The sequence below is a fragment of the Oncorhynchus masou genome, chromosome 17 (assembly GCF_036934945.1).
Source record: "Oncorhynchus masou masou isolate Uvic2021 chromosome 17, UVic_Omas_1.1, whole genome shotgun sequence".
Classification (NCBI taxonomy): Eukaryota; Metazoa; Chordata; class Actinopteri; order Salmoniformes; family Salmonidae; genus Oncorhynchus; species Oncorhynchus masou.
In genome coordinates, this window is record NC_088228.1 from 24,736,595 (window position 1) to 24,762,948 (window position 26,354).

General features: G+C 41.0%; 1 protein-coding gene across 1 annotated transcript in view; it reads left to right on the forward strand.

The window, feature by feature from the left end:
• The window catches only part of LOC135558752 (E3 ubiquitin-protein ligase HECW1-like), a 52,904-nt gene extending 27,562 nt beyond the window's left edge, over positions 1-25,342 (forward strand). The window contains exons 18-28 of the mRNA XM_064992841.1: positions 748-831; positions 925-1,028; positions 1,189-1,303; positions 1,478-1,591; positions 1,772-1,924; positions 6,410-6,508; positions 8,320-8,449; positions 16,723-16,869; positions 17,129-17,243; positions 22,344-22,542; positions 22,714-25,342. Coding sequence (XP_064848913.1) covers positions 748-831; positions 925-1,028; positions 1,189-1,303; positions 1,478-1,591; positions 1,772-1,924; positions 6,410-6,508; positions 8,320-8,449; positions 16,723-16,869; positions 17,129-17,243; positions 22,344-22,542; positions 22,714-22,825 — 1,372 coding nt within the window. The 3' untranslated portion in view covers positions 22,826-25,342. The remainder of the gene's footprint in view (positions 1-747; positions 832-924; positions 1,029-1,188; positions 1,304-1,477; positions 1,592-1,771; positions 1,925-6,409; positions 6,509-8,319; positions 8,450-16,722; positions 16,870-17,128; positions 17,244-22,343; positions 22,543-22,713) is intronic.
• Positions 25,343-26,354: the final 1,012 nt, after the last annotated feature.

Consider the following 26,354-nt stretch of genomic DNA (forward strand, 5'->3'; position numbering starts at 1 on the left):
GAAGTTGGAGACTTATCTCCCTCACCAACTTCAAACATCTGCTATCTGAGCAGCTAACCGATCGCTGCAGCTGTACATAGACTATAGGTAAATAGCCCACCCAATTTTACCTACCTCATCCCCATACTGTTTTTATTTATTTACTTTTCTGCTCTTTTGCACACCAATATCTCTACCTGTACATGACCATCTGATCATTTCACTCCAGTGTTAATCTGCAAAATTGTAATTATTTGCCTACCTCCTCATGCCTTTTGCACACAATGTATATAGACTTTCTTCTTTTTCTACTGTTGTGTTATTGACTTGTTTATTGTTTACTCCGTGTGTAACTCTGTGTTGTCTGTTCACACTGCTATGCTTTATCTTGGCCAGCTCACAGTTGTAAATGAGAACTTGTTCTCAACTAGCCTACCTGGTTAAATAAAGGTTAAATAAAAATAAATAAATATTTTTTTGAGCAGTGTATTTTGAATATATATTTTCCTATGGTAAACAAAACCCCAACTCTAGCTTCAACCAAAACACTAACCCTAGCTTCCACCAAAACCCTAACCACACCCTGAAGTAACTCTTAGTACAGTGTAAATGCAGTGTAATTACAGGAATAATTACACAGTAGTAAAGGCACTAATGTAACGTGTGACCAAATAAAGATATTATATTCCGTCAGGTTTGATAGAACACACCCAGTCTAGTCCAGATTATAGTGTATGTTTATCATGTCTGTGTCATGTGTGCTTGCAGGGAAAAGATCCACTACATCAGAACAGAGGGCACCCAAAGACTGGAGAAACTAGCATGTGATGCAGACCTGGTGATACTGTTGAGGTTGGTGGCAACTGTTAATATTAACCCCTGAATGTTTTTCATTGTAGTATTGTCATTATTTCCATGTTTGTCACTTGTTGGATGTCCCTACAGCTTGTTTGAAGAGGAGATCATGTCCTATGTTCAGCCCTCCTTCCATCCTGGCTTCAGCTTCTCTCCGCGTTGTTCACCAGGGTCTTCACCACAGAACTCTCCAGGTGGTTTGGCACTAATGGCAAACGGAGCCGTAGTGGGTTGAAAATGTATTCACAAGAATTTGTCAAAAACCATGTCACATATGGTTATACTTGTGTTGTATCCATGTCTCATGTCATTGGGAGGGCTGCATGTCATGGAGTTGAATGTGCTTGTCAACAGGAATGTCGAGAGCGAGAGCGCCTGCCCCGTACCGGAGAGACTTTGAGGCCAAACTACGCAACTTCTACAGGAAACTGGAGGCTAAAGGCTATGGCCAGGGCCCAGGAAAGATCAAGTAAGGAAAGCAGTCTAAAATGTCCAACATGATTACGCACACCTTTTTCAAATACACTTACAGAATAGAACCCTACTGTTTCTAAGAAACAGTAGTGTTGTGTATGCAAATTAACACTATACTATATATCCATGTCTGTGTTGCTGAGCATCCTATGATGTTGTTGTGTTCCAGGCTTATCGTCCGGAGAGACCACCTGTTGGAGGGTACCTTTAACCAGGTCATGGCCTACTCACGCAAGGAACTACAGAGGAATAAGCTCTACATCACCTTCATAGGAGAGGAGGGGTACACCAAAGCTTCTATTTACCTGAACACATGAAAAAGTAATGAACGTGTCAAGAAGGAACCCCCTCTCGTCTTTTAAAGAACAAACTGCTCATTTTTGGGAGATAGAGGTTGACGAATGTTTGTTTTATTGGTCTGCTACTGACATAACTCAGGTCTCTTCTTTTCCCACACCATCAGGCTGGACTACAGTGGGCCATCCAGAGAGTTCTTCTTCCTGCTGTCTCAGGAGCTGTTCAACCCCTACTATGGCCTGTTTGAGTACTCAGCCAACGACACATACACCGTCCAGATCAGCCCCATGTCCGCCTTCGTAGAGAACCATCTGGAATGGTGAGGAGGGCATCTGCTTGTCCTGTGTTTAAGCTTCCTTCAAACTCATAAAACCTGGGGTGTGTTCATTAGGCCCCAAAGGGAAGAAAACTGACAAACCAGGAGGGACTACATTGACTTGTCTAATAAGAAACACTCTTAATTGTTTTCCGTTGCAGAGCATTTTCAAATGTTTTCCATGTCCTAATGATCATGACTATGGGGTTGTTCTTGTTTGGAGGAAAAATGTAATGGGTTTAATAGAAATCTCATGTCAAGAGACCTAAACACTTTAATTGGATTTGTAGTTTATTTTATATTAACCCATCCACCAACTCCCCTCTTCAGAGGACACATATCTTGTGTTTTTTACAGCTTTTCTGCCAGACAGAGACAGTGGGCAGAACAAGTATTTGATAACCTGCAAAATCGGCAGTGTTTCCTACTTACAAAGCATGTAGGTCTGTAATTTTTATCATAGGTACACTTCAACTGTGAGAGACGGAATCTAAAACAAAAATCCAGAAAATCACATTGTATGATTTTTAAGTAATTTATTTGCATTTTATTGCATGACATACTGTAAGTATTTGAAACATCAGAAAAGCAGAACCTAATATTTGGTACAGAAACCTTTGTTTGCAATTACAGAGATCATACGTGTCCTGAAGTTCTTGACCAGGTTTGCACACACTGCCGCAGGGATTTTGGCCCACTCCTCCATACAGACCTACAAATCCTTCAGGTTTTGGGGCTGTCGCTGGGCAATACAGACTTTCAGCTCCCTCCAAAGATTTACTATTGGGTTCAGGTCTGGAGACTGGCTAGGCCACTCCAGAACCTTGAGATGCTTCTTACGGAGCCACTCCTTAGTTGCCGGGCTGTCTGTTTTTGGTCATTGTCATGCTGGAAGACCCAGCCACGACCCATCTTCAATGCTCTTACTGAGGGAAGGAGGTTGTTGGCCAAGATCTCGCGATACATGGCCCCATCCATCCTCCCCTCAATACGGTGCAGTTGTCCTGTCCCCTTTGCAGAAAATCATCCCCAAAGAATGATGTTTCCACATTCATGCTTCACGGTTGGGATGGTGTTCTTGGGGTTGTACTCATCCTTCTTCTTCCTCCAAACACGGCGAGTGGAGTTTAGACCAGAAAACTCTATTGTTGTCTCATCAGACCACATGCCCTTTTCCCATTCCTCCTCTGGATCATCCAGATGGTCATTGGCAAAATTCAGACGGGCCTGGACGTGCGGCTGTCTTGAACAGGGGGACCTTGCGTGCGCTGCAGGATTTTAATCCATGACGGCGTAGTGTGTTACTAATGGTTTTCTTTGAGACTGTGGTCCCAGCTCTCTTCAGGTCATTGACCAGGTCCTGCCGTGTAGTTCTGGGCTGATCCCTCTCCTTCCTCATGATCGTTGATGCCCCACGAGGTGAGATCTTGCATGGAGCCCCAGACCGAGGGTGATTGACAGTCATCTTGAACGTCTTCCATTTTCTAATAATTGCGCCAACAGTTGTTGCCTTCTCACCAAGCTGCTTACCTATTGTCCTGTAGCCCATCCCAGCCTTGTGCAGGTCTACAATTTTATCCCTGATGTCCTTACACAGCTGTCTGGTCTTGGCCATTGTGGAGAGGTTGGAGTCTGTTTGATTGAGTGTGTGGACAGGTGTCTTTTATACAGGTGTCTTTTATACAGTTCAAACAGGTGCAGTTAATACAGGTAATGAGTGGAGAACAGGAGGGCTCCTTAAAGAAAAACTAACAGGTCTGTGAGAGCCGGAATTTTTACTGGTTGGTAGGTGATCAAATACTTATGTCATGCAAGAAAATGCAAATTAATTACTTAAAAATCATACCATGTGATTTTCTGGATTTTTGTTTTAGATCCCGTCTCTCACCGCTGAAGTGTACCTATGATAAAAATGACAGACCTCTACATGCTTTGTAAGTGGGAAAACCTGCAAAATCAGCAGTGTATCAAATACTTGTTCTCCCTACTGTACATACATAATACATACCATACATACCATACATACCATACATATTATAAAATTACTAAGCAGTCACATACATTACTAAACATAAGTTCTTTAATCCCACCCCTCAGCTACTCTCAGCCCATCCCATCTATCACCATAGACCACCCTCGTTTGGTTTCCATGTGCCATATATTTTTCAATTGTGCTATGATGTTTTACATACATTTTGAACCTTTCTAAAATCGTATAGTATCCACAGATTGTGAGCTAAAAATGAAAACCTTTCCTACGAGTATTATTATTTGGCTTTCCAAATCACCCAACACTGCTATTTGTAAGGTTCATTTTAAGTGAATGTTGTGATTTTTTAACCATTCCTTAATCTGTGACCAGAAACATGCTACAGAATAAATTATCTTGTGATTTGGTCTCTTCGCAGCAAAATCTAGAGCTGAGATAGTTAGTTGTATGCACCATATATATAGCATTGTGTTTTGGCAAGACTTTTGTATAATAATTTACATTGAAAAACATTAATGTTGAATCAAGTGTTGTTTTTTGTACCAGTTCATAAACCATGTGCCATGGAATTGGTACATCGAAAATCTCTTCCCATTTATTATGCAACATGTATGGCGCAGCTGTCAACTTTTTTCTCCTCAAATGAAACTTGTATATATTTTGTTATTTATGCCAATTCCTTTCTGACAATTTGTATCTTTAATATATGGCAGGCAAACAAGTTAAATATGCACGTTTGTCTGGCTTAGCATTCCAAAGAAAATTAAATATTTTTTGCTCATATGATTTAAAAAACGAGTCGTCTGGAGTAGGCTGTGATAGGACCAAAGAGTTAATCAATGTGATTTTTAAATAGACAAGTATTTACCTCTCCATGGTTACAGAATCTTATCTATTTTTGCTAACTTTCTATTGAATGAGATTTGTCAGTTCTTTTATCTTTTTTGAGATGTGAATACCAAGTATGTCTACTTCACCATCTGCCCATTTTATTGGTGACCTACAAGGTAGTGTAAATACTTTTTTAATGATCCAATACATAATATGGTACACTTGTCATAATTAGGTTTTAGTCCAGGGAGACTAGAAAAGTGATTAAGATCTTCCATGAGACTGTGCAGAGATCAAGATTGCGGACTTAAGAAACCAACTTGAGTCGTTGGCATACATTGACATTTGTTTTTATGTCCTGGATTCTTAACCCCTTGATGTTCTTCTTCAATCTAATTGTAATAGCTAATATTTCAATGGCCATAATAAATTGATATGGAAACGACGGGCAGCCTTGTTTTACTCCTCTTAATTGCTCAATACTTTCTGAGAAGAAACCATTATTTACTATTTTACATCTGGGGTGGCTGTACATAACTTTAACCCATTATATAAGAGATTCACCGAAATTAAAGTAATCCAGGCATTTATATATAAATTCTAGTTATACTTTATCAAATGCCTTTTCAAAATCTGCTCTGAAGACCATGCCTGGTATCTTTGATGTTTCATAATATTCAATTGTTTCAAGTAATTGTTGTATATTATCTCCAATATATCGTCCATGTAGAAAACCTGTCTGGTCAGGATTAACAATATCTGGTAAAACATTTTTTTATTCTATGTGCTATGTATTTTGCCAGGATTTTCACATCACAACATTGAAGTGTAAGAGGCCTCCAGTTTCTTAAAATGGTCTAGATCTTTATACTTACCACCTGGGTCCTTTTTTAGTAGTAATGAAATCCGTCATCGTTGAGTACCTGAAAGTCTACCATTTTTATAGGAGTAATTAAAACATGTTAATGGATATTTGAGTACATCAAAAAAGGTCTGATATACAGTGCCTTGTGAAAGTATTCGGCCCCCTTGAACTTTGCGACCTTTTGCCACATTTCAGGCTTCAAGCATAAAGATATAAAACTGTGGCGCTACAAAGTATTAACTTAAGGGGACTGAATAATTTTGCATGCCCATTTTTTCAGTTTTTGATTGTTAATTTTTTTTTGAAATATCCAATAAATGTCGTTCCACTTCATGATTGTGTCCCACTTGTTGTTGATTCTTCACAAAAAAATACAGTTTTATATCTTTATGTTTGAAGCCTGAAATGTGGCAAAAGGTTGCAAAGTTCAAGGGGGCCGAATACTTTCGCAAGGCACTGTACCTCTGCTGGTATACCATCAAGCCCTGGTGTTTTTTCAGACTGAAATGTTTTAATTGCCTCAAAGTTCTTCTTCTGTAAGTTGTCCTTCACACAGGTCTTTCTGTAAATGTGTTAATTTTACATTACTATTAGGAAATAAATCCTGACCGTTAACATCATACAGTGTAAATGGAGGAGAATGAAAACATATGCTTAAAAAACATTGCTTCTTTCAAAAATGTAATTTGGTGAATCATTGATTTTATTTTTAATGAGTTTCTGTAAATTATTTTTGGTAGCATTTCTATATTGAAGATTTTGAAGTTGTGTGTGAGACCTGTCTGTGTGTGTTTGTGTGCAGGTTCCGGTTTAGTGGGCGTATTTTGGGACTGGTGTTGATCCACCAGTATCTCCTGGATGCCTTCTTCACACGGCCCTTCTACAAGGCTCTCCTCCGACTGTGAGTGTCTCTGTCTCTCGATGTTGGCATTTACAATTCTTCTGTACAGAAAAAAATTCTCTGCCACGTTAACCTCTCTGGTACAAGTAGGACGCTAAGCGTCCCACCTCAACAACAGCCAGTGAAATTGCAGAGCACCAAATTTAAATCAACAGAAATCCCATAATTAAAATTCCTCAAACATACAAGTATTTTACACCATTTTAAATATAAACTTGTTGTTAATCCCACCACAGTGTCCGATTTCAAAAAGGCTTTACGATGAAAGCACACCAAACGATTGTTAGGTCAGTGCCTAGTCAGAAAAACAGCCATTTTTCCAGCCAAAGAGAGGAGTCACAAAAAGCAGAAATAGAGGTAAAATTAATCACTAACCTTTGATGATCTTCATCAGATGACACTCATAGGACTTCATGTTACATATTTATATACAAAAATCTCAGTTTACATTGGCGCGTTATGGTCAGAAATGCGTAGTCTCAAACAAACATCCGGTGAAAGTGCAGAGAGCCACATCAAATTACAGAAATACTCATCATAAAGATTGCTAAACTATACAAGCGTTATTCATGGTAATATAGATCAACTTCTTCTTAACACAACCGCTGTGTCAGATTTCAAAAACGCTTTTACGGCAAAAGCACACTTTGCGATTATGTTAGGTCTGCACCTAGCCACAGAAATCCATACAGCCATTTTCCAGCCAAGGAGAGTGTTTACAAAAGTCAGAAATAGCATTAAAAGTAATCACTTACCTTTGATGACCTTCATCTGGTGGCACTCCCAGGTCTCCATGTTAGACAATAAATGTTTGTTTTGTTCAATAATGTCCCTCTTTATGACCAAATACCTCCTTTCTGTTTGCGTGTTTTGTCCAGTAAGCCAGTAAAAGATGCATGCACTAATTCCAGAAGTTGTTTTATTTTTTTAAGTTCAATAAAGTTATAGAAACATGCCAACCGATGTTTAAAATCAATCCTCCGGTTGTTTTTGTCATAAATAATCAATAATATTTCAACCGGACAAAAGCTTTGTCAATAGGAAAGGAGAAACAAGAAAGGCACGTTCCCGATCAGGGCGCATGGCTGATGAATGGAAATTTCCACTGGCCTCTCATTGAAAGTGCTCTATGTCCCTAATTTTTCAGAAGAAAAGCCTGAAACAATGCCTAAAGACTGGCGACATGTAAAGGAAGACACAGAGCTCATGAACTGGGTCCTAAGTCTTTGTATGGTGGATAGGCTTTCAATGTAAAAACAGCCTTTCAAAATAATAGTACCTTCTGGTTGGATTTTCCTCAGGTTTTCACCTGCCATATCAGTTCTGTTATACCCACAGACATTATTTTAACAGTTTTGAAAACTTTAGAGTCTTTTCTATCCAGATCTACTAATCATATGCATATCTTATCTTTTGGGCCTGAGTAGCAGGCAGTTTAATTTGGGCACGCTTTTCATCCAAAATTTCAAATGCTGCCCCCTACCCTAGTGAAGTTAACAACAAAGAAAAATTATCCATATTGGATTAGTGTGCAGTCTGGCATAAATGTCCAAAGAAGTTTGAGGCTTAACACCAGATTGAGTGACTTACTAGCGTGAGCACTAATGACAAGTCTCCCCAGATAGGATGATAATGGGCTACAGACACAATCAGCATTTTTTTTTACAATTAAACACAAATAAAATGCACCTCGGGCTAGTGAAGGAGTTACTCCCCTTGATTGACTTTAAGGCAGTGGGTTGCTTTGTGCTGTAATACATAGCGAATCCCAAAGCAGTTCATGTGTGAGATAAATATGTTTACCTGTGCAGAGCCACTGACCTGAGTGATCTGGAATACCTAGACGAGGAGTTCCATCAGAGTCTACAGTGGATGAAAGACAATGACATCACAGACATGCTGGACCTTACCTTCACTGTGAATGAGGAAGTCTTCGGACAGGTATGTGTGTGTCCTCCACAGGAGGTTGGTGGCACCTTAATTGGGGAAGACGGGCTTGTCGTAATGGCTGAAGCGGAATGAGTGGAATGGTATTAAATACATCAAACATGGTTTCCATGTGTTTGATGCCATTCCATTCGCTCCGTTCAAGCTATGATTATGAGCAGTCCTCCCCTCAGCAACCTCCGGTGGTGTCCTCGATGATAAGAAATGCATAGTGTCTAAACATAAACCCAAAGCAAGCTAAAGTATAAGATGTTATTTTACTGCGAAATTATCCTCATGATCAGTGTATATCTTTCAGTATATACACTAATAGAGATATATATAAGTATGTGGACACTACCTCAAATTAGTTGATTCAGCTATTTCCGCCACACCCGTTGCTGAAAAGTGTATAAAATCGAGCACCATGCAATCTCCATAAACAAACTTTGGCAGTAGAATGGCCTTCCTGAAGAGCTCAGTGACTTTCAACATGGCATCTTCATAGGATGACACCTTTTCAACAAGTCAACTGTAAGGGCTGTTATTGTGAAGTGGAAAGGTCTAGGAGCAACAACGGATCAGCCATTAAGTGGTAGGCCACACAAGCTCACAGAACGGGACTGCCGAGTGCTGAAGCGCGTAGCTCTTAAAAATGGTCTGGCCACAGTTGCTACACTTACTACTGTGTTCCAAACTACCTCTGGAAGCAATGTCAGTAAAATAACTGTTCGTTGGGAGCTTCATGAAATGGGTTTCCATGGCCGAGGAGCCGCACACAAGCCTAAGATCACCATGCGCAATGACAAGCGTTGTCTGGAGTTGTGTAAAGCTCGCTGCCATTGGACTCTGGAGCAATGGAAATGTGTTCTCTGGAGTGATGAATCACTCTTCACCAGCTGGCAGGCTGACAGACTAATCTGGGTTTGGCGGATGCCAGGAGAACGATACCTGCCATAATGCATAGTGCCCACTGTAAAGTTTGGTGGATGAGGAATAATTGTCTGGGGCTGTTCGGGCTAGGGCCCTTAGTTCCAGTGAAAGGAAATCGTAATGCTACAGGATACAATGACATTCTAGACGATTCTGTGCATCTAACTTTGTGGAACAGTTTGGATAAGGCCCTTTTCTGTTTCAGCATGACAATGCCCCCATGAACAAAATGAAGTCCATACAGAAATGGCTTGTCGATTTTGGTGTGGAAAAACTTGACTGGCCTGCACAGAGCTCTGAACTTAACTCCATCGAACACCTTTGGGATGAATTGGAACACAGACTGCGAGCCAGACCTAATTGCTCAACATTAACCTTTATTTAACTAAGCAAGTCAATTAAGAAATAATTCTTATTTACAATGATGGCCTACCAAAAGGCCTCCTGCGGGGATGGAGGCTGAGATTACAAATAAAAAAATATAGGACAAAACACACATCACGACAAGAGAGACAACAACACTACATAAAGAGAGACCTAAGAAGACAACACAACATGGCAGCAGCATAACATGGCAGCAGCACAAAACAGGGTAAAAACATTGTTGGGCACAGACAACAGCACAAAGGGGTAGAAGGTACAGGCAACAATACATCACGCAACACAGCCACAACTGTCGGTAAGAGTGTCCATGATTGAGTCTTTGAATGAAGCGATTGAGATAAAACTGTCCAGTTTGAGTGTTTGTTGCAGCTCATTCCAGTCACTAGCTGCAGCGAACTGAAAAGACGAGCGACCCAGGGACGTGTGCTACGGGGACTTAACAGAATGTGACTGGCAGAACGGGTGTTGTATGTGGAGGATGAGGGCTGCAGTAGATATCTCAGATAGGGGGGAGTGAGGCCTAAGAGGGTTTTATAAATAAGCAACAACGAGTGGGTCTTGCAACAGATATACAGAGATGACCAGTTTACAGAAGAGTATAGAGTGCAGTGATGTCTCCTATAAAGGAGCATTGGTAGCAAATCTTATGGCCGAATGGTAAAGAACATCTAGCCGCTCGAGAGCACCCTTACCTGTCGATCTATAAATTACTTCTCCATAATCTAGCATGGTCATCTCAATCAGGGTTAGTTTTGCAAACCATGTCTAGATTTAACTTTAGCCATAAACATCACAAATGGTCCTTTTCTTCGATTAATTCCGTCAATATATATCCAAATTGGCCATTTATTTGGCGCGTTTGATCCAGAAAAAACACAGCTTCCAATTTGCACAACGTCACTACAAAATATCTAAAAAGTTACCTGTAAACTTTGCTAAAACATTTCAAACTACTTTTGTAATACAACTTTAGGTATTTTTAAACGTTAATAATCGATCAAATTGAAGACAGGACTATCTGTGTTCAATACAGGAAGACAACAAACTCAAGCATGCCTTCTAGTCTTGCGCAACTATCAAACAGTACACATAACGTGACACTTCTTCAAGATGGCCGTACTTCATTACACAAAGGAATAACCTCAACCAATTTCTAAAAACTGGTGACATCCAGTGGAAGCGGTAGGAACTGCAAACAAGTCCCTTCGAATTCTGGTTTCCAAATGAAATCTCATTGAATAGACAGTGACCTCAAGAAAAAAAATCTAAAAGGTTTGTCCTCGGGGTTTTACCTGCTACATAAGTTCTGTTATACTCACAGACATGATTCAAAACAGTTTTAGAGTGCTGTCTATCCAAATCTACTAATAATATGCATATCTTATATTCTGGTGATGAGTAGCAGGAAGCTGAATTTGGGCACGCTATTTATCCAAAAGTGAAAATGCTGCCCCCTATCCCGAAGAAGATTTAATCACTACTTCATTAAGTCAGGATTCCTATTTGACACAGCCATGCCTTCTTGCCTGTCCAACATTTCCTCATCCCTCACCCCTTCTAATGCGACTATCCCTGATGCTCCTCCCTCTTTTCCCCCTGCCCGCAACAAATGTTCTCCCTGCAGGCAGTCACTGAGTCTGAGGTGCTAAAGGAGATCCTTATTAAAGAGCTCAGCCATGTGCTTCTTGTCAGTAACAACCACATCAACTTTAAGGGACATGGGTAGCTGTGAGGAGGAGGGTTTATTCTCCAGGTCATTAACCGTTTTCCAGAACTTCTTGGGGTTACACCGACAGAGAGAGAACTGCTCCTTTAAGTAAATAACTTTGGCCTTCCGGATAGTCTGAGTGCACTTATTTCTCATTTGCCTGAACGAGAGCCAGACAGCCTGAGTATGCGTGTGCCGAGCCTTTCGCAAATGGAATTCTTGAGGTGGAGTAACTCTGCAAGATCACGGTCGAACCAGGGGCTGAACCTATTTCTAATTTTCTTTACGGGGGCGTGTTTGATAACAATATCACTGAAGATATCAAAAAAGAATGTCCAAGCTTCTTTGACAGAGGGGATCAAGCTGATTCTTTACCAATTTACAGAGGCCAGGTCACAAAGTTTTTTAGCAAGCGTCTATGACAAATCAGGACAGGACATTTCACTGAGCAGCCATTACGAACACAGGCTGTTAAACAGTTTTCACAAAGGTCATTACAGAAAACACCATTGAGGTGTTTGAACATTGAGGAGAGTAGCCTTTTCTGGGTGTTTGGAGTCATACCTTGTGGGATTGGTAATAATCTGAGAAAGATTTAGGGAGTCCCATTGCTTTAGGACTTGGTCAGGTAGTTTAAGCATGTCCCAGTTTAGGTCACCTACTGTAGCAGGACAAATTCAGAAAGAATTTAGGGGCCAGGAGAGAGCTTAGGGCAGGTAGGGTACAGGCCGGTGCTGATGGAGGATGAAGAAAACCCTTCAACAGTCAACGAAGAGCTATTTGAAAGTTTAATGCTTAAAACCAGCAAATCAAATTGTTTGGGAACAGACTAAGTGGAGACAACCGAGCACTGAAGGTGATCCTTGGTAAAGATTGCCACTCCCCCACCTTAGGAAGATCTGTCTTCCCGAAAAAGGTTATAGCCAGAAAGGTTGACATCAGTATTCAAAACACTCTTCCTTAACCACCTCTCAAATAATGATCAACACATCTGGATTGGAGCTGTGAAACCACACTTTCAATTAGAGGTCGACCGATTATGATTTTTCAATGCCGATACCGAGTATTGGAGGACCAACAAAGCCGATACCGATTAAATCGGCTGGTTTTTATTTATTTATTTGTAATAATGACAATTACAACAATACTGAATGAACACTCATTTTAACTTAACATAATACATCAATAAAATGAATTTAGCCTCAAGTAAATAATGAAACATGTTCAATTTGATTTAAATAATGCAAAAACAAAGTGTTGGAGAAGAAAGTAAAAGTGCAATATGTGCTATGTAAGAAAGCTAACGTTTCAGTTCGTTGCTCAGAACATGAGAACATATGAAAGCTGGTGGTTGCTTTTAACATGAGTCTTCAATATTCGCAGGTAAGAAGTTTTAGGTTGTAGTTATTATAGGAATATTTCCCTCTATACCATTTGTATTTCATTAACCTTTGACTATTGGATGTTCTTATAGGCACTTTAGTATTGCCAGTAACAGTATAGCTTCCGTCCCTCTCCTCGCTCCTCCCTGGGCTCAAACCAGCAACACAATGACAACAGCCACCATCGAAGCAGTGTTACCCATGCAGAGCAAGGGGAACAACTACTAGAAGGCTCAGAGCGAGTGACGTTTGAAACGCTATTAGCGCACGCTAACTAGCTAGCCATTTCATTTCGGTTACACCAGCCTCATCTCGGGAGTCAATAGGCTTGAAGTCATAAACAGCGCAATGCTTGACACACAATGACGAGTTGCTGGCAAAACTCACGAAAGTGCTGTTTGAATGAATGTTTACGCGCCTGCTTCTGCCTATCACCACTCAGTCAGATACTTAGATACTTGTATGCTCAGTCACATTATATGCAACGCAGGACACGCTAGATAATATTTAGTAATATCATCAACCATGTGTAGTTAACTAGTGATTATGATTGATAATTTTTTATAAGATAAGTTTAATGCTAACTATCAACTTACCTTGGCTTACTGCATTCGCGTAACAGGCAGTGTCCTTGTGGAGTGCAACGAGAGAGGCAGGTCGTTATTGCATTGGACTAGTTAACTGTAAGGTTGCAAGATTGGATCCCCTGAGCTGACAAGGTGAAAATGTGTCGTTCCGCCCCTGAACGAGGCAGTTAACCCACCGTTCCTAGGCAGTCATTGAAAATAAGAATGTGTTCTTAACTGATTTGCCTAGTTAAATAAAGGAATACATTAATTAAAAAAAAAAAATAAATCAGTGCCCAAAAATACCGATTTCCGATTGTTATGAAAACTTGAAATCAGCCCTAATTAAATCGGCCATTCCGATTAATCGGTCGACCTCTACTTTCAATTGATCCATTTTAGGTAATAAGCTTCTAGTGTTAACGTGCAGAAAACCCAGGCTTTTACGAAAGCAGATATCAGTGAAACAAGTCAGAATTGGGGCTAGCAACAGTAGATGGGCCAGGCTGTACATGCACTTTTCCAGATATCATCAACAGTAATACAATCAAGGCACAGCATAAGACAGGGAGAACTCTGCAGTGTTGATTTATGACATTTGAATGAGCATTAGATGGCAACAGGATCATATTATACAGCAATTTAATCTGGTAACAAATAGCCGGAGAGAGGTGGTTAGAATAGGATGGGGGGCCAAAAGTCTATGCAACCAATAGAGAGTCAGAGTCCCGAGTGTTGGAACAAACACTCTGTCCCACGGTAGGGTAAACAAGAAAGTTCATAGTCAACAAAGCATGCAGGAGTCATGAGGCACATAGCAAAATGCACGAGAAAAATAAATAACTCGGGCTAGTCATTGTAAGTTCAGAGTCACTCGCCCCAACAGTGCCTGTGTGCTGAGGCGAGTGAAAGCTCGGTATAGAGGGGGGAGTGTGGTGGGGGTACCTGTAGCAGACAGGGGGAGACAAGCCAGGGCAGAAAGTGAACAGATCGCCAGGTGGAATCCAAGCAGCAGTGCAGCAGGCAGTGGGAGTAGGAGTCACACTCCCTTGGGAGAAGCTTTATTTCTGGAGGCAGATTTCTTGTAGAAAATGCCGGTGGATAGTCCTGAAAAGCAGGGGGGTGCTTCAAGACCTCTGGATTTAGGAAGGGTAGTCTGTGAGACTCCTGCCATGTGTTGGGCTCAAAGGATTTGACACATTCCACTTCACGCATCAGTGCTAACTGAAGTTATATCTGTTCTGTCCAAAATTAGGCTGTACGTTTGGAGTTTTGATCTGGAGTGAAGGTTGTGCTGTGGAGGGTAGCATCCTGTATACAGTTGAAGTCGGAAGTTTACATACACCTTAGCCAAATACATTTAAACTCAGTTTCACAATTCCTGACATTTAATCCCAGTAAATATTCCCAGTTTTAGGTCAGTTCGGATCACCACTTTATTTTAAGAATGTGAAATGTCAGCATAATATTAGAGAGAGTGATTTATTTCAGCTTTTATTTCTTTTGTCACATTCCCAGTGTGTCAGAAGTTTACATACACTCAATTAGTATTTGGTAGCATTGCCTTTAAATTCTTTAACTTGGGGCAAAATTTTTGGTTAGCCTCCTACAAGCTTCCCACAATAAGTTGGGTGAAGTTGGGTGAATCATTTGGGCCCATTCCTCCTGACAAAGCTGGTGTAACGGAGTCCGGTTTGTAGGCCTCCTTGCTCACACAAGCTTTTTCAGTTCTGCCCACACATTTTCTATAGGATTGAGGTCAGGGCTTTGTGATGGCCATTCCAATACCTTGACATTGTTCTCTTTAGGCCATTTTGCTACAACTTTGGAAGTATACTTGGGGTCATTGTCCATTTGGAAGACCCATTTGCGACCAAGCTAACTTCCTGACTGATGTCTTGAGATGTTGCTTCAATATATCCACATAATTTTCCTGCCTAATGATGCAATATATTTTGTGGAGTGCACCAGTCCCTCCTGCAGCAAAGCACCCCCACAACATGATGCTGCCACCCCCTTGCTTCACAGTTGGGATGGTGTTCTTCGGCTTGCAAGCCTCCCCCTTTTTCCTCCAAACAGAACGATGGTCATTATGGCCAAACAGTTCTATTTTTGTGTCATCAGACCAGAGGACATTTCTTAAAAAAGTACAATATTTGTCCCCATGTGCAGTTGCAAACTCTAGTCTGGGGTTTTTTTATGGCGGTTTGGAGCAGTAGCTTTTTCCTTGCTGAGCGGCCTTTCAGGTTATGTCAATATAGGACTCGTTTGATTGTGGACATAGATACTGTTGTACCAGTTTCCGCCAGAATCTTCACAAGGTCCTTTGCTGTTGTTCTGGGATTGATTTACACTTTCCGCACCAAAGTACATTCGTCTCTAGGAGACAGAACACGTCTCCTTACTGAGCGGCATGACGGCTGCGTGGTCCTATGGCGTTTATCGTTGCATACTATTGTTTGTACAGATGAACATGGTACCTTCAGGCATTTGGAAATTGCTCCCAAGTATGAACCAGAATTGTGGAGGTCTACAATCTTTTTCTTCTGAGGTCTGGTGGTGGCAACATCATGGTTTGGGCCTGCTTTTCTTCAGCAGGGACAGGGAATATGGTTAAAATTAATGGGAAGATGGATGGAGCCAAATACAGGACCATTCTGGAAGAAAACCTGATGGAGTCTGCAAAAGACCTGAGACTGGGACGGAGATTTGTCTTCCAACAAGACAATGATCCAAAACATAAAGCAAAATCTACAATGGAATGGTTCAAAAATAAACATATCCAGGTGTTAGAATGGCCAAGTCAAAGTCCTGACCTGAATCCAATCGAGAATCTGTGGAAAGAACTGAAAACTGCTGTTCACAAATGCTCTCCATCCAACCTCACTGAGCTCGAGCTGTTTTGCAAGGAGGAATGGGAAAAAATGTCAGTCTCTCGATGTGCAAAACTGATATAGACATACCCCAAGCGACTTACAGCTGTAATCGCAGCAAAAGGTGGCGCTACAAAGTATTAACTTAAGGGGGCTGAATAATTTTGCACGCCCAATTTTTCAGTTTTTGATTTGTTAAAAAAGTTTAAAATATCCAATAAATGTCGTTCCACTTCATGATTGTGTCCCACTTGTTGTTGATTCTTCACAAAAAATACAGTTTTATATCTTTATGTTTGAAGCCTGAAATGTGGCAAAAGGTTGCAAAGTTCAAGGGGGCCGAATCCTTTCGCAAGGCACTGTACATTTGGTCATGTAGTGTACCTTCACATTGTAAGGCATGTCTGTATTGTAACATGGATATTGCTCTATTTGCGGGTAGGTAACAGAGAGAGAGCTGAAGTCTGGAGGGGCCAACATTAATGTGACAGAGAAGAATAAGAAGGAGTACATTGACCGCATGGTGAAATGGAGGGTGGAGAGAGGAGTGGTCAAGCAGACAGAGGCACTGGTCAGGGGCTTCTATGAGGTACAGTAAACACTCTCAGGGCAACAGTCAATGGCCATGGCATGATTTTCCCCAATATGTCTAATTTTTTTTTTTTTGCAGCCTGTCTATGCTTTCAGAGGGATTTCACTTTGCACTTCAAATATGATTTCTTCAAGTTTCTTAGAATGCAATAGAACATGACTACCAAATGAAGTCACCAAGTGAATGACAGGAGCATTGTGTCTAAATACTCCTACATCGTTTTTAATTGTTCTATGTTTTGGATATATTTCTCAAGGTGGTGGATTCCCGGCTGGTGTCAGTGTTTGATGCCAGAGAGTTGGAGCTGGTCATCGCTGGGACAGCTGAGATAGACCTCAATGACTGGAGGAACAACACAGAGTATAGAGGAGGTGAGCAGACTTCAATGGAGCACATTACTGAACATTACCAAATGGAGAATCTACAAACATGTGTTTTCGTCTAGGACTACGGTTAACGTGTGTACGAACATGTTTTTAAAGGCAATGTATCCACGACCATGGCACCCATGTGCAGGGGCGGACTGAAACAATAATTCAGGCCGGGAATTTGACTCCATCCCAGGCCACCCTGTTCACGCAAACCACCAGACCTCTAATTTTGTAGGCTAACCCTATTTGTTGATGTAACGGGTACCAAACTAGTTATACATTTGGCCACTATGTTCATCTGGAAAGAAGTTATCCACATTAGAAAATACAAACATTTGGGACTGACCAACATGTAGCCTATCTGAACACTGAGTTTTCAAGGTATGCTATGGCTATTGGAGCACCCTCAAACTCACTAGGAATACACCAATCATATTGTAGCACATTCAAATGTACAAGGCTCGACACACAAAACAATGAGCCTACACCTTTTAAAGAGGATGAGATACATAGAGTTAGCTCAAGCGATTATCTTTAGATTCAAGCATATCAAAACTTCACACACACACACACACATTCACTGAACTTGAACATAAGCTACAACAATGTAAGTCATTATAATACAAAAGTCGAAAAAGCATTTCTCAACAAGAAAATGTAGATTACAATGTTCACTCACTGGTGTCCATGAAACAAACAGCACAAAAATAAACGTCTATACACCAAGTCAATGAAATTGAACATTGGCTACATAACTGCAAGTATTATACAAAAGTCCAAAAAAACATGCCTCTGTACAAAAGTAACCAGTAAGTAATATCCCTAGTAAACCAGTAGACGGCACGATAACTCACTGCTCTCTGCCATCTTGTCAATGATGTCATCTTTGTCAAGTCCCATAAGAATCTCCTTCTCTGTTGCCATCAAAAGGAACGCGTCAAGGTTTTCTTGAGTGAGGGAGGTTCTTAGGCAGTTCTTCACAAATTTCAGGGTGGAGAAGGTCCTCTCACTAGCCACCTGAGTGATGGATAGCGTGAGGAGGAACTTGTAGCCCAAACCAGATTATGTGATACGCATCCGTGAGCAGATTGTAGAGACAGGAAAAGATAGTGTATCGGGCAGTTTTTACATGAGGAACAAATTCTGCTCACCAACTCCACACTTTCATCAGGATCCAAAAGCCTTCCCCTGATCATCACTGGCGGCGGCAGTCCTGGTGTTGTACTCCTCCAATGCTGACTGTTTCAGTCTTCCCCACTGTTGTGCAAGGCTGATCAGTTCAGACTGCAATGCCGCAACAGTGGCATTTTCATCAAATTCCAAGAAGAATTTGCTGAACTCCTTGATGGCCGTCTTTGGAAGGCCCTTTTCTCTGATCTCAGGAAAATGCTTCAGGATTCATGCAGGAGACATCTGCACACAGCACTGTATTTGCTGCATAACGGCAGTGGATACTTTCTTCAACAGTGTCCAGTACGACATTGTGGATCTTGATTTTGTAATCCATGTCTGCATTAGCAATGGGCTCGTGTTCTGCCAACTCACCTGGTTCCTTTTTTTTTCTCGTCTCTGGGAGAGCAGTCTGGGCTTCGGCATCACAGTCCTGCTGCTCCTCCAGAATGCCATTGGCCCAATCAACAAAGTCGTCTGCTGCCCTCTTCACACCCTCAGTCTCGGGCACACTTTCTCAGGTTATCCTCTGTTCCCGTCACCATGTGCTGTGCGGTTACGATATCCATGCCTATCCTGCTCAAAAATCAGGAGAAAAACCTCAGCTGTAAGTAGGGGCGGCAGGTAGCCTAGTGGTTAGAGCGTTGGTCCAGGAACTGAAAGGTTGACATAATGAATCCCTGAGCTGACAAGGAAAAAAATGTTGTTCTCCCCCTGAACAAGGCAGTTAACACACTGTTCCTAGGCAGTCATTGTAAATAAGAATTTGTTCTTAACCGACTTGCCTAGTAAAATAAAGGTTAAATAATATATATATTTTTTTAAGTATGGTTTCATAATTTAGGAGAGCATCCTTGTGCCCTTGGGCCTTGCTTCGGATAGCCGGTTTTATGGCCACATCCTTTTCAATTCTTTCCATAGTGATGACCACATCCGTGTAAAGTGCACGGTCAGGCTTTGCAAAGCTTCCAAATACTTTCCTCAAGGCCTCGTCTTTGGTCCACCAGCGTGTTTCACCAATTACATCAAGCCTTCTGTGTCTCCTGTCCTCACTGTTTTCCTCCCATAGCTTCATGTGCTTGTAGGAATCTCGAACGAACACTGCAATGTCATTCAGTAGTGAGAAAAGGGATTCACTGGCCACAACAACCCCAGTGGTGTCAAATAGCTCAAGGTTGAGGACATGTGAGTAACACCATATGAGTACTTGGTTGGGAGACTCTCCTGTGAGCAAAGCAGAGAAGCCCCTGTATTGTCCCTTCATATTAGCTGCTCCGTCTGTTGCATTACCAACACACTGTTTGATATCTATGTCCATCTTCAAGGGTCTGTTTCACAAGGTCCACAAAGTACTGTCCAGTCGATGACTCCCAGTAAAATGACCGCAATGAGTCTCTCGTGGACATATCGCAGAACTACTGCACACTGGTCTTTGGATGTTAAATCCTGTGTTGTGTCCATTTTGTATTGAGAACATCCCTGTCTTTCTCACTTCAACAGCAATTGTCTGCTGAATCAACATTCTGATGACTTCAATTACTTTATTGCCTGTTGTTTTGGACATCATAGTTACCAAGGACCCTCTTTACTTCCCATCTGATTCTTGCTCTTCTCGATGCAATCACTAACAGGCTCTTGTAGGCAGACGTCATATTTTCTTAGCAAATATAAAGGCTCAAGAAACTTGCCATGATTGACGGCCAAGTTATATGCAGCTTCGTGTCTGTGTCCTCTGTAGCTAAGCCCACATTTACCAATAACTTTAACTACATCAATCACACGTTCCATGACCTGCCACCTCTTTCTGACCTGGTCTCGCTGAACTGACATTTGCTCAACACTCAGAAAGGTACAGATGTCTGCTTTGCCGGCTCTGAGGAAAAGGCTTCTGTACTTTCTTTATGGGTCTTGCTTCTCTCATGTTCCTGTACTCTCTGGTGGGCATGTTTCCAGGCCTGCATGCCTCCTTTGACAAATGCACTATCACTATTTTGCACTATTTTGCAAATGCAAGACATACTGAGCAGAACAAGGAGTGAGTTACTTCATTGTATGTCATACATTTTCTGTTTGTGCCATCTTTGGAGTGGAATACATTGGAAATGACTGAGTGGTTTGTTTTGGGTGGTACTGAAAAAACAAGTCAAAATAATCAAATGGATTTTCAGTTCTCTCTCTATCATTGTACCCCCCCCCCCCCCGATTACAGTCCTACTTATAATCTCATAAATAAAGCACATATTAATCTAAAATCATAGCCTACATGTTTAGGTTTGTGCTCTTCAGTTGTACCTGAAAGTTCCTGCTCAGAGTCTGACTTAACTGACCACCATCTCCAGTTGCACCTCTAGTGCTGCTGCTTCCTTCTTCACCTTTGCAAAGAAAATACTCACATCATACTCACTATCATTAGTGTATCAGTAGGCTACATTAATACAGCTCTGGGAAAAATTAAGAGTGGTCTCTTCATTTTTCCCAGAGCTGTTTATTATTGTAGTATGTTGTCATGCTGGTTCTAATGGCGCCAGTGATCTTTGCCATTGCCTGTGTTGTGTCACATAGGCTACTGTGTTACATTCATGGATGCATCATGGTTACGTTACTGTAGCCTGTTTCACAGTACAGTGTATGTGCACTTTCCCAAGCTTATGTGGCATAAGTCATGACGGAATGCTGGCAAGTCCATAGTCTAGGTTTACTATTTTTTACTAGTTGAAACATATTGCCTTCAATGACATTATGATCGCTATGTTGCCCTCATTGCTATGATATAATTTCTCCACAAAGACGTAAGACGTGCAAACTGTTTAGCCTACCGGCCGTTGTGTCACTATTATTAGTTAGGCTACTTAGTTAGCCATGCTGAGTGTAGTGTGTGTGTGTGTCAGTATTAGCTAGTGTTTTTGACTGACCTGGTCTGGTCGCTTACTGGTGAACATGTCGCTTATTTTGCAGCATCTGTGGCAAGGGCCTTTCTCTTTTTTATTCTCTCCCTCTCTGCTCCACCTTTCCTTTTCTGACCATCCATTTCGCCATGCGACTTGTCTAAAATGCTATCCGTAGAGAAGCATGTAGACGGTTGCTATGTGCGTCGCGGAGAAAGCTAATGTAATATTTGGCGCGGGGACACTGCAGCGAGAGAGTGAGAGTCACCCCTGATGCGTGGATTCTCAGTCAACTCATTCCTGCTTGCTATATTGTCGCTGGTCAAGTTGACTATTCACGGCAGGCCAAAACGACCCTCAGGCCACCGGGAAATGTCCCGGGGCTCCCGACGGCCAATCCACCACTGCCCATGTGATGTAAAGGGCACATTCAATTGTTAGATGGGGAGGTATTTTTTCCCCGCTCTGCTGACAAGTATTTCTCTCTGCTCCTACGAGTAATAAAGGTCTAGTGCACAATTGTTTTTAGTTATTTGTATATTATATTTTTATTGTTAACCCTCAGCTCCCCTACTTCCCGTGGCTATAGCCAGTATGATCAACCGGTGGCTTCAAAGCCTTTCAATAGCCAATGATCATTGGTTGCTGGAATGAATGTGCCAAAACTTGCAATTGGAAAAAAGGCTGCAAAAGCAATGGCCAGGGTAACATAACCAAAGATAGGGAAAATTGAAGGAAAGAGGGAGATGTTTTATTTAAATATTGTTTCTGCACCTAAGTATCATGATTAGATTATATTGTGAGGTCCCTGGCAACTCCCAGCCATATTTGACATGTTTTTCTTTCTTTCTATGGGACGCCACAGTCCCTTGTTGAACCATCATCCCTGTTGCCTGGTTTCTATACTGTATGTGCTGTAGCCAACTCTTCTACGGCATGTCAACAATAAAGGAGTTGGCTACCGCACATCACATCTGATATGGAACCAAGCTACCAACCCCTGTACCCAGTCTTTGGCATGCCCTATTGTCCTTCTGCATCGCAGGCTACCATGACAGCCACATAGTGATCCGGTGGTTCTGGGGGGCCGTGGAGCGCTTCAACAATGAGCAGAGGCTGCGTCTGCTGCAGTTTGTGACTGGCACCTCCAGTGTTCCCTACGAGGGCTTCACTGCGCTACGGGGCAGTAACGGCCTCCGACGCTTCTGTATCGAGAAGTGGGGCAAGATTACTGCTCTTCCAAGGTAATATAAGCTCTCTACCCAAAGTAGAGTGGACCTAGACAATAATTTCTACCATTGCCTCCTGCTATTACAGGTATAGATTCAGATTGTCCTATGCTGTTATCCTCCAAACCCCTGCATAGTATTTGTTGAATTGGTTGTCTGCTCTGATGCATGGTCTATATCTTCCAGGGCACACACATGCTTCAACCGGCTGGATCTCCCACCATACCCCTCCTACACCATGCTCTATGAGAAACTGCTGATCGCTGTGGAGGAAACCAGTACTTTTGGCCTTGAGTGAAGGAGAGAGAAGTTGTGCATCCCAAATTGCACCTTATTCCCTATATAGTGCATAACCTTTGACCAGGGACCATAGAGCTCTGGTCAAAAGTACTGCATTATGAAGGGAATAGGGTGCCATTTGCTAAGCAATCAAGATCCTGTGCCTCAGGACTGTGAACTCTACAAAACACTCCCTTTATACTGTACATTTCAATACAACAGCCAGAGGACTGTACATTTCTCTTTTTTAACAATCTTATGTACAGTATACAAGCAAAAGGAAAAGCCAAGCACCACCACATGCATTACTCACATGTAACAATGTACCTTTGTTTGCATTAAGGCACCAAGCTGTGTGCAATAGCTCTTATTTGCTCAGCCTATAACAGCACTCAGGGCCTTGACTCAACACATCACACACGCCAATGAATAGTCTAGTCCCTCTCTCACAGTGCACCTTGCACCAACATCCTCAGCAAACATCGTCACATCACCAACCACAACCAACATTATCACTAGAAGAAATGCCTCAACTTGTATTATCAGAGGGAGAGAAATGCCTCAAATACTGTCGCGTGAACCACTACAACCAACATTATCTCATGACGTTGGCAATTCCACTTCAAATACTGCTGCCACTGGGATTATCCCAGGATAGGACATCAGCAAAGTACTGGGTCATCAACATCTCTCAAGTTCTTAATTGCCCTAAGTTTTTACCAAGATTTTGTGAACATTGTGATGTATCAGGAGAGATTCAATAGTGTTGCAAGATCTGACTGTTCGAGGATTCTAATGATATTGAAGTTGTTATACTATAAAATTAAATCAAAACTATGTTTTATCGCTAAAAACACGTGTGTAATTGACGTAAACCTTGAAGTTGATTGGGAAACGAACACAAAACAGTTTTACTATAGGTAATTAGAGTGAAACGAGGTGAAGAAACCCCCTTAAACAACGTCTGATCCTAATTTTTCCCTGATGTGCTCCATGTGAAAACAACACTTATTTTCCCCCTCTTTGACCTTGAGAAGCATTTGATGTTTACATGAGGTGTGTCATCTCTTGTTTTAACACACTTGAGTCAGGATATTATGAATGTTTCATCGTCACAAGATTGTTGCGTTTCATTGTACATGGTAGACAGATTATTTTGGAAGGAAGTGTTTAAATATTTTGCCAGGTTTTTATATAATTTTTTCAAGCATGGAACACACAACTGGACATATTGCATTGTGTAAATGTATATTCAAACACTGAGGCAAACCAAGAGAGAACAATTAAAGTAAAATTGCAGTTATTGTGTTTAGATTGTACTGGATCTTATTCTTCCTGAATATTTGTTGCACTACTGAGGAGTTGACACAGTAAGTTCACCTTAAATATATGTATGCCACTATTTGAACAAAAATCTATTATATTTTTTAATGTAACACTACTTGGAATTATTATACACTATAGTTCTGGCTGAACAAAAAAAAACAACAGTAGATTACAATGCTGTTGACTTGTTACCGCACTTGTGTTATAGCAGAGTTTGATTTTGTTTCAGTCTATGCCTGTATGTCAAACCTTGGCCACAGTCATACATGCTGTGACATGAAAATGTAATGGACTTAAAACTAAAGTCATGTTGGTGTGTCTTTGGTCAGTTCTAGGTTACCATGCCACATCCATTTAGGACAGACATGGTTGTTTTATTAATTTACACTCATGTTGTCATTTAATGCACATAACCTATAGCGACTTTATCATTATAGGATAGGACAGCTGTTGTGGTCTGCAAATGCCATGCCTTAACATAAACACTGTATATGACAAAATGCCACTGTCAGGCATAAGTAGGCCTATAACTGAGTTGATTGCAGACCAATTGAATAATTGTGTATGTGCTATCTTCATGTTCATTGTTATTGTTGTTTGATATTAGAAGAGACACCAGAAACTGATATTGAACACTACTACTGTACTTACATGACCTATGTTATTGTTAAAATCTTGTCACTTTCCTTGGACAATTGAGATTTCGAAATGTACAGTGAGTGCATTTATAGTTGCTATTATGAAATTGGAAGGCTGTAAGATCAAGTTTATACATGAAATGTAATATTGTCAAAGCATTTTGAAATGATAAAATGTCATATGCAGTACAAGATTGGTGTTATTCATGTATTTTCTTAACGGATTGTCCACACTGTTTTTGTTCAGTACGTACAGTATAAGTATCAGACTGTTTTAAGTTACTGTTGAAAATGTGTCTAATGCTATGCACATTTCATGTGGTGAAGAACAAGCAATTTGATTGTCAAACAATCTGTTGCTTATTTAGAAAATCTTACATTATATGTTTCCTACAGAGATTGTTTGCTGCTAGTGAACGTTTTATGACAATTCTTTAGTTCTCAGAAACCCTCTCACAGGTCTACATGTTTCACTGTCAATCCCCACTATTTCCTGTATGTGGAGCTCACATGCAGTAATTCTCAGGCTGCACTTTCAATTCGAGCATAGTACTGTTAACGAATGTCAATAAACAATCACTTCATAAAGCACCTTTCTTCTACTAGTTTAAATCCCTGCACTTCATATCTAGCTGACACCTTTGGTAACAGGTCATATGTCAATTTAAAACTTGCGCAAGACAGTTAACAGAATTGCAAATTTATTCATTACTAGATTTAACTACCATTAGATAGTTAATCCAGAGATTCTTACCTTTGCTTCAATTCAGCAGTCTCGTCCAGATCAAGGCATGTGTAGTTTTTTATGAACTACTCATTAGTAGCTAATTAGCATTTCATTTTTGGGGGGGTAAATGCAGGAAAATATATTGGTAAAAGTCACCTTGTCCTAAAGAGATTTACATGGTTATCAAAACGTCACGCCAGGGTAAGCTTACATGAAACGCAGCCCTTTAAGTGTTTCTAAAATCCCCTATGGGAAAAATGAAAGGTGGAAAACAACTGGAACCATTTCCTTGTTTGACCGCTAGGTTTTATGGGTATTATTACTCATACTGTGGTACTTTGTTGCTACATACATTGTTGGACTTATAAATTAATATGCACCTATTGATTCTTGAAGAATATATATATTTATTTTTTTACCAAAACAGTATTAAGCTTTTAAAATGATTGCCCCTTTAACTCTTCAACTTTACCGGAGTGCGGTCTGGTGAAATCATAGAGATAGATAGAATACTGTAGTGCCCAGAAGCATGATTTACAACGGGAAGCAGCATTGAGCACTTTCACAATTTTCAAGTAGTCAATTGGGTGGAACTTCCTATAGTTTGAGGAAGGATCACATGATTCTATCCGGGTCATCAGGAGGGATCAGCTAATTAATTATACCTGTGAGTAAACATTGCAGGTGGCAGTAAATTGCCATCAGTGGCTTTATACCTGTTTAAACACCACCCTGCAGGTGGCAGTATGGACCCTTTCAGTTTGTTTACCAACTCATATAAGTGGAAGAAGAAGAAAATGGACTACTTTAAAATGGAAAGCGCTGCCCATGCTCTCACAGAAGTCTTAACGGGACAG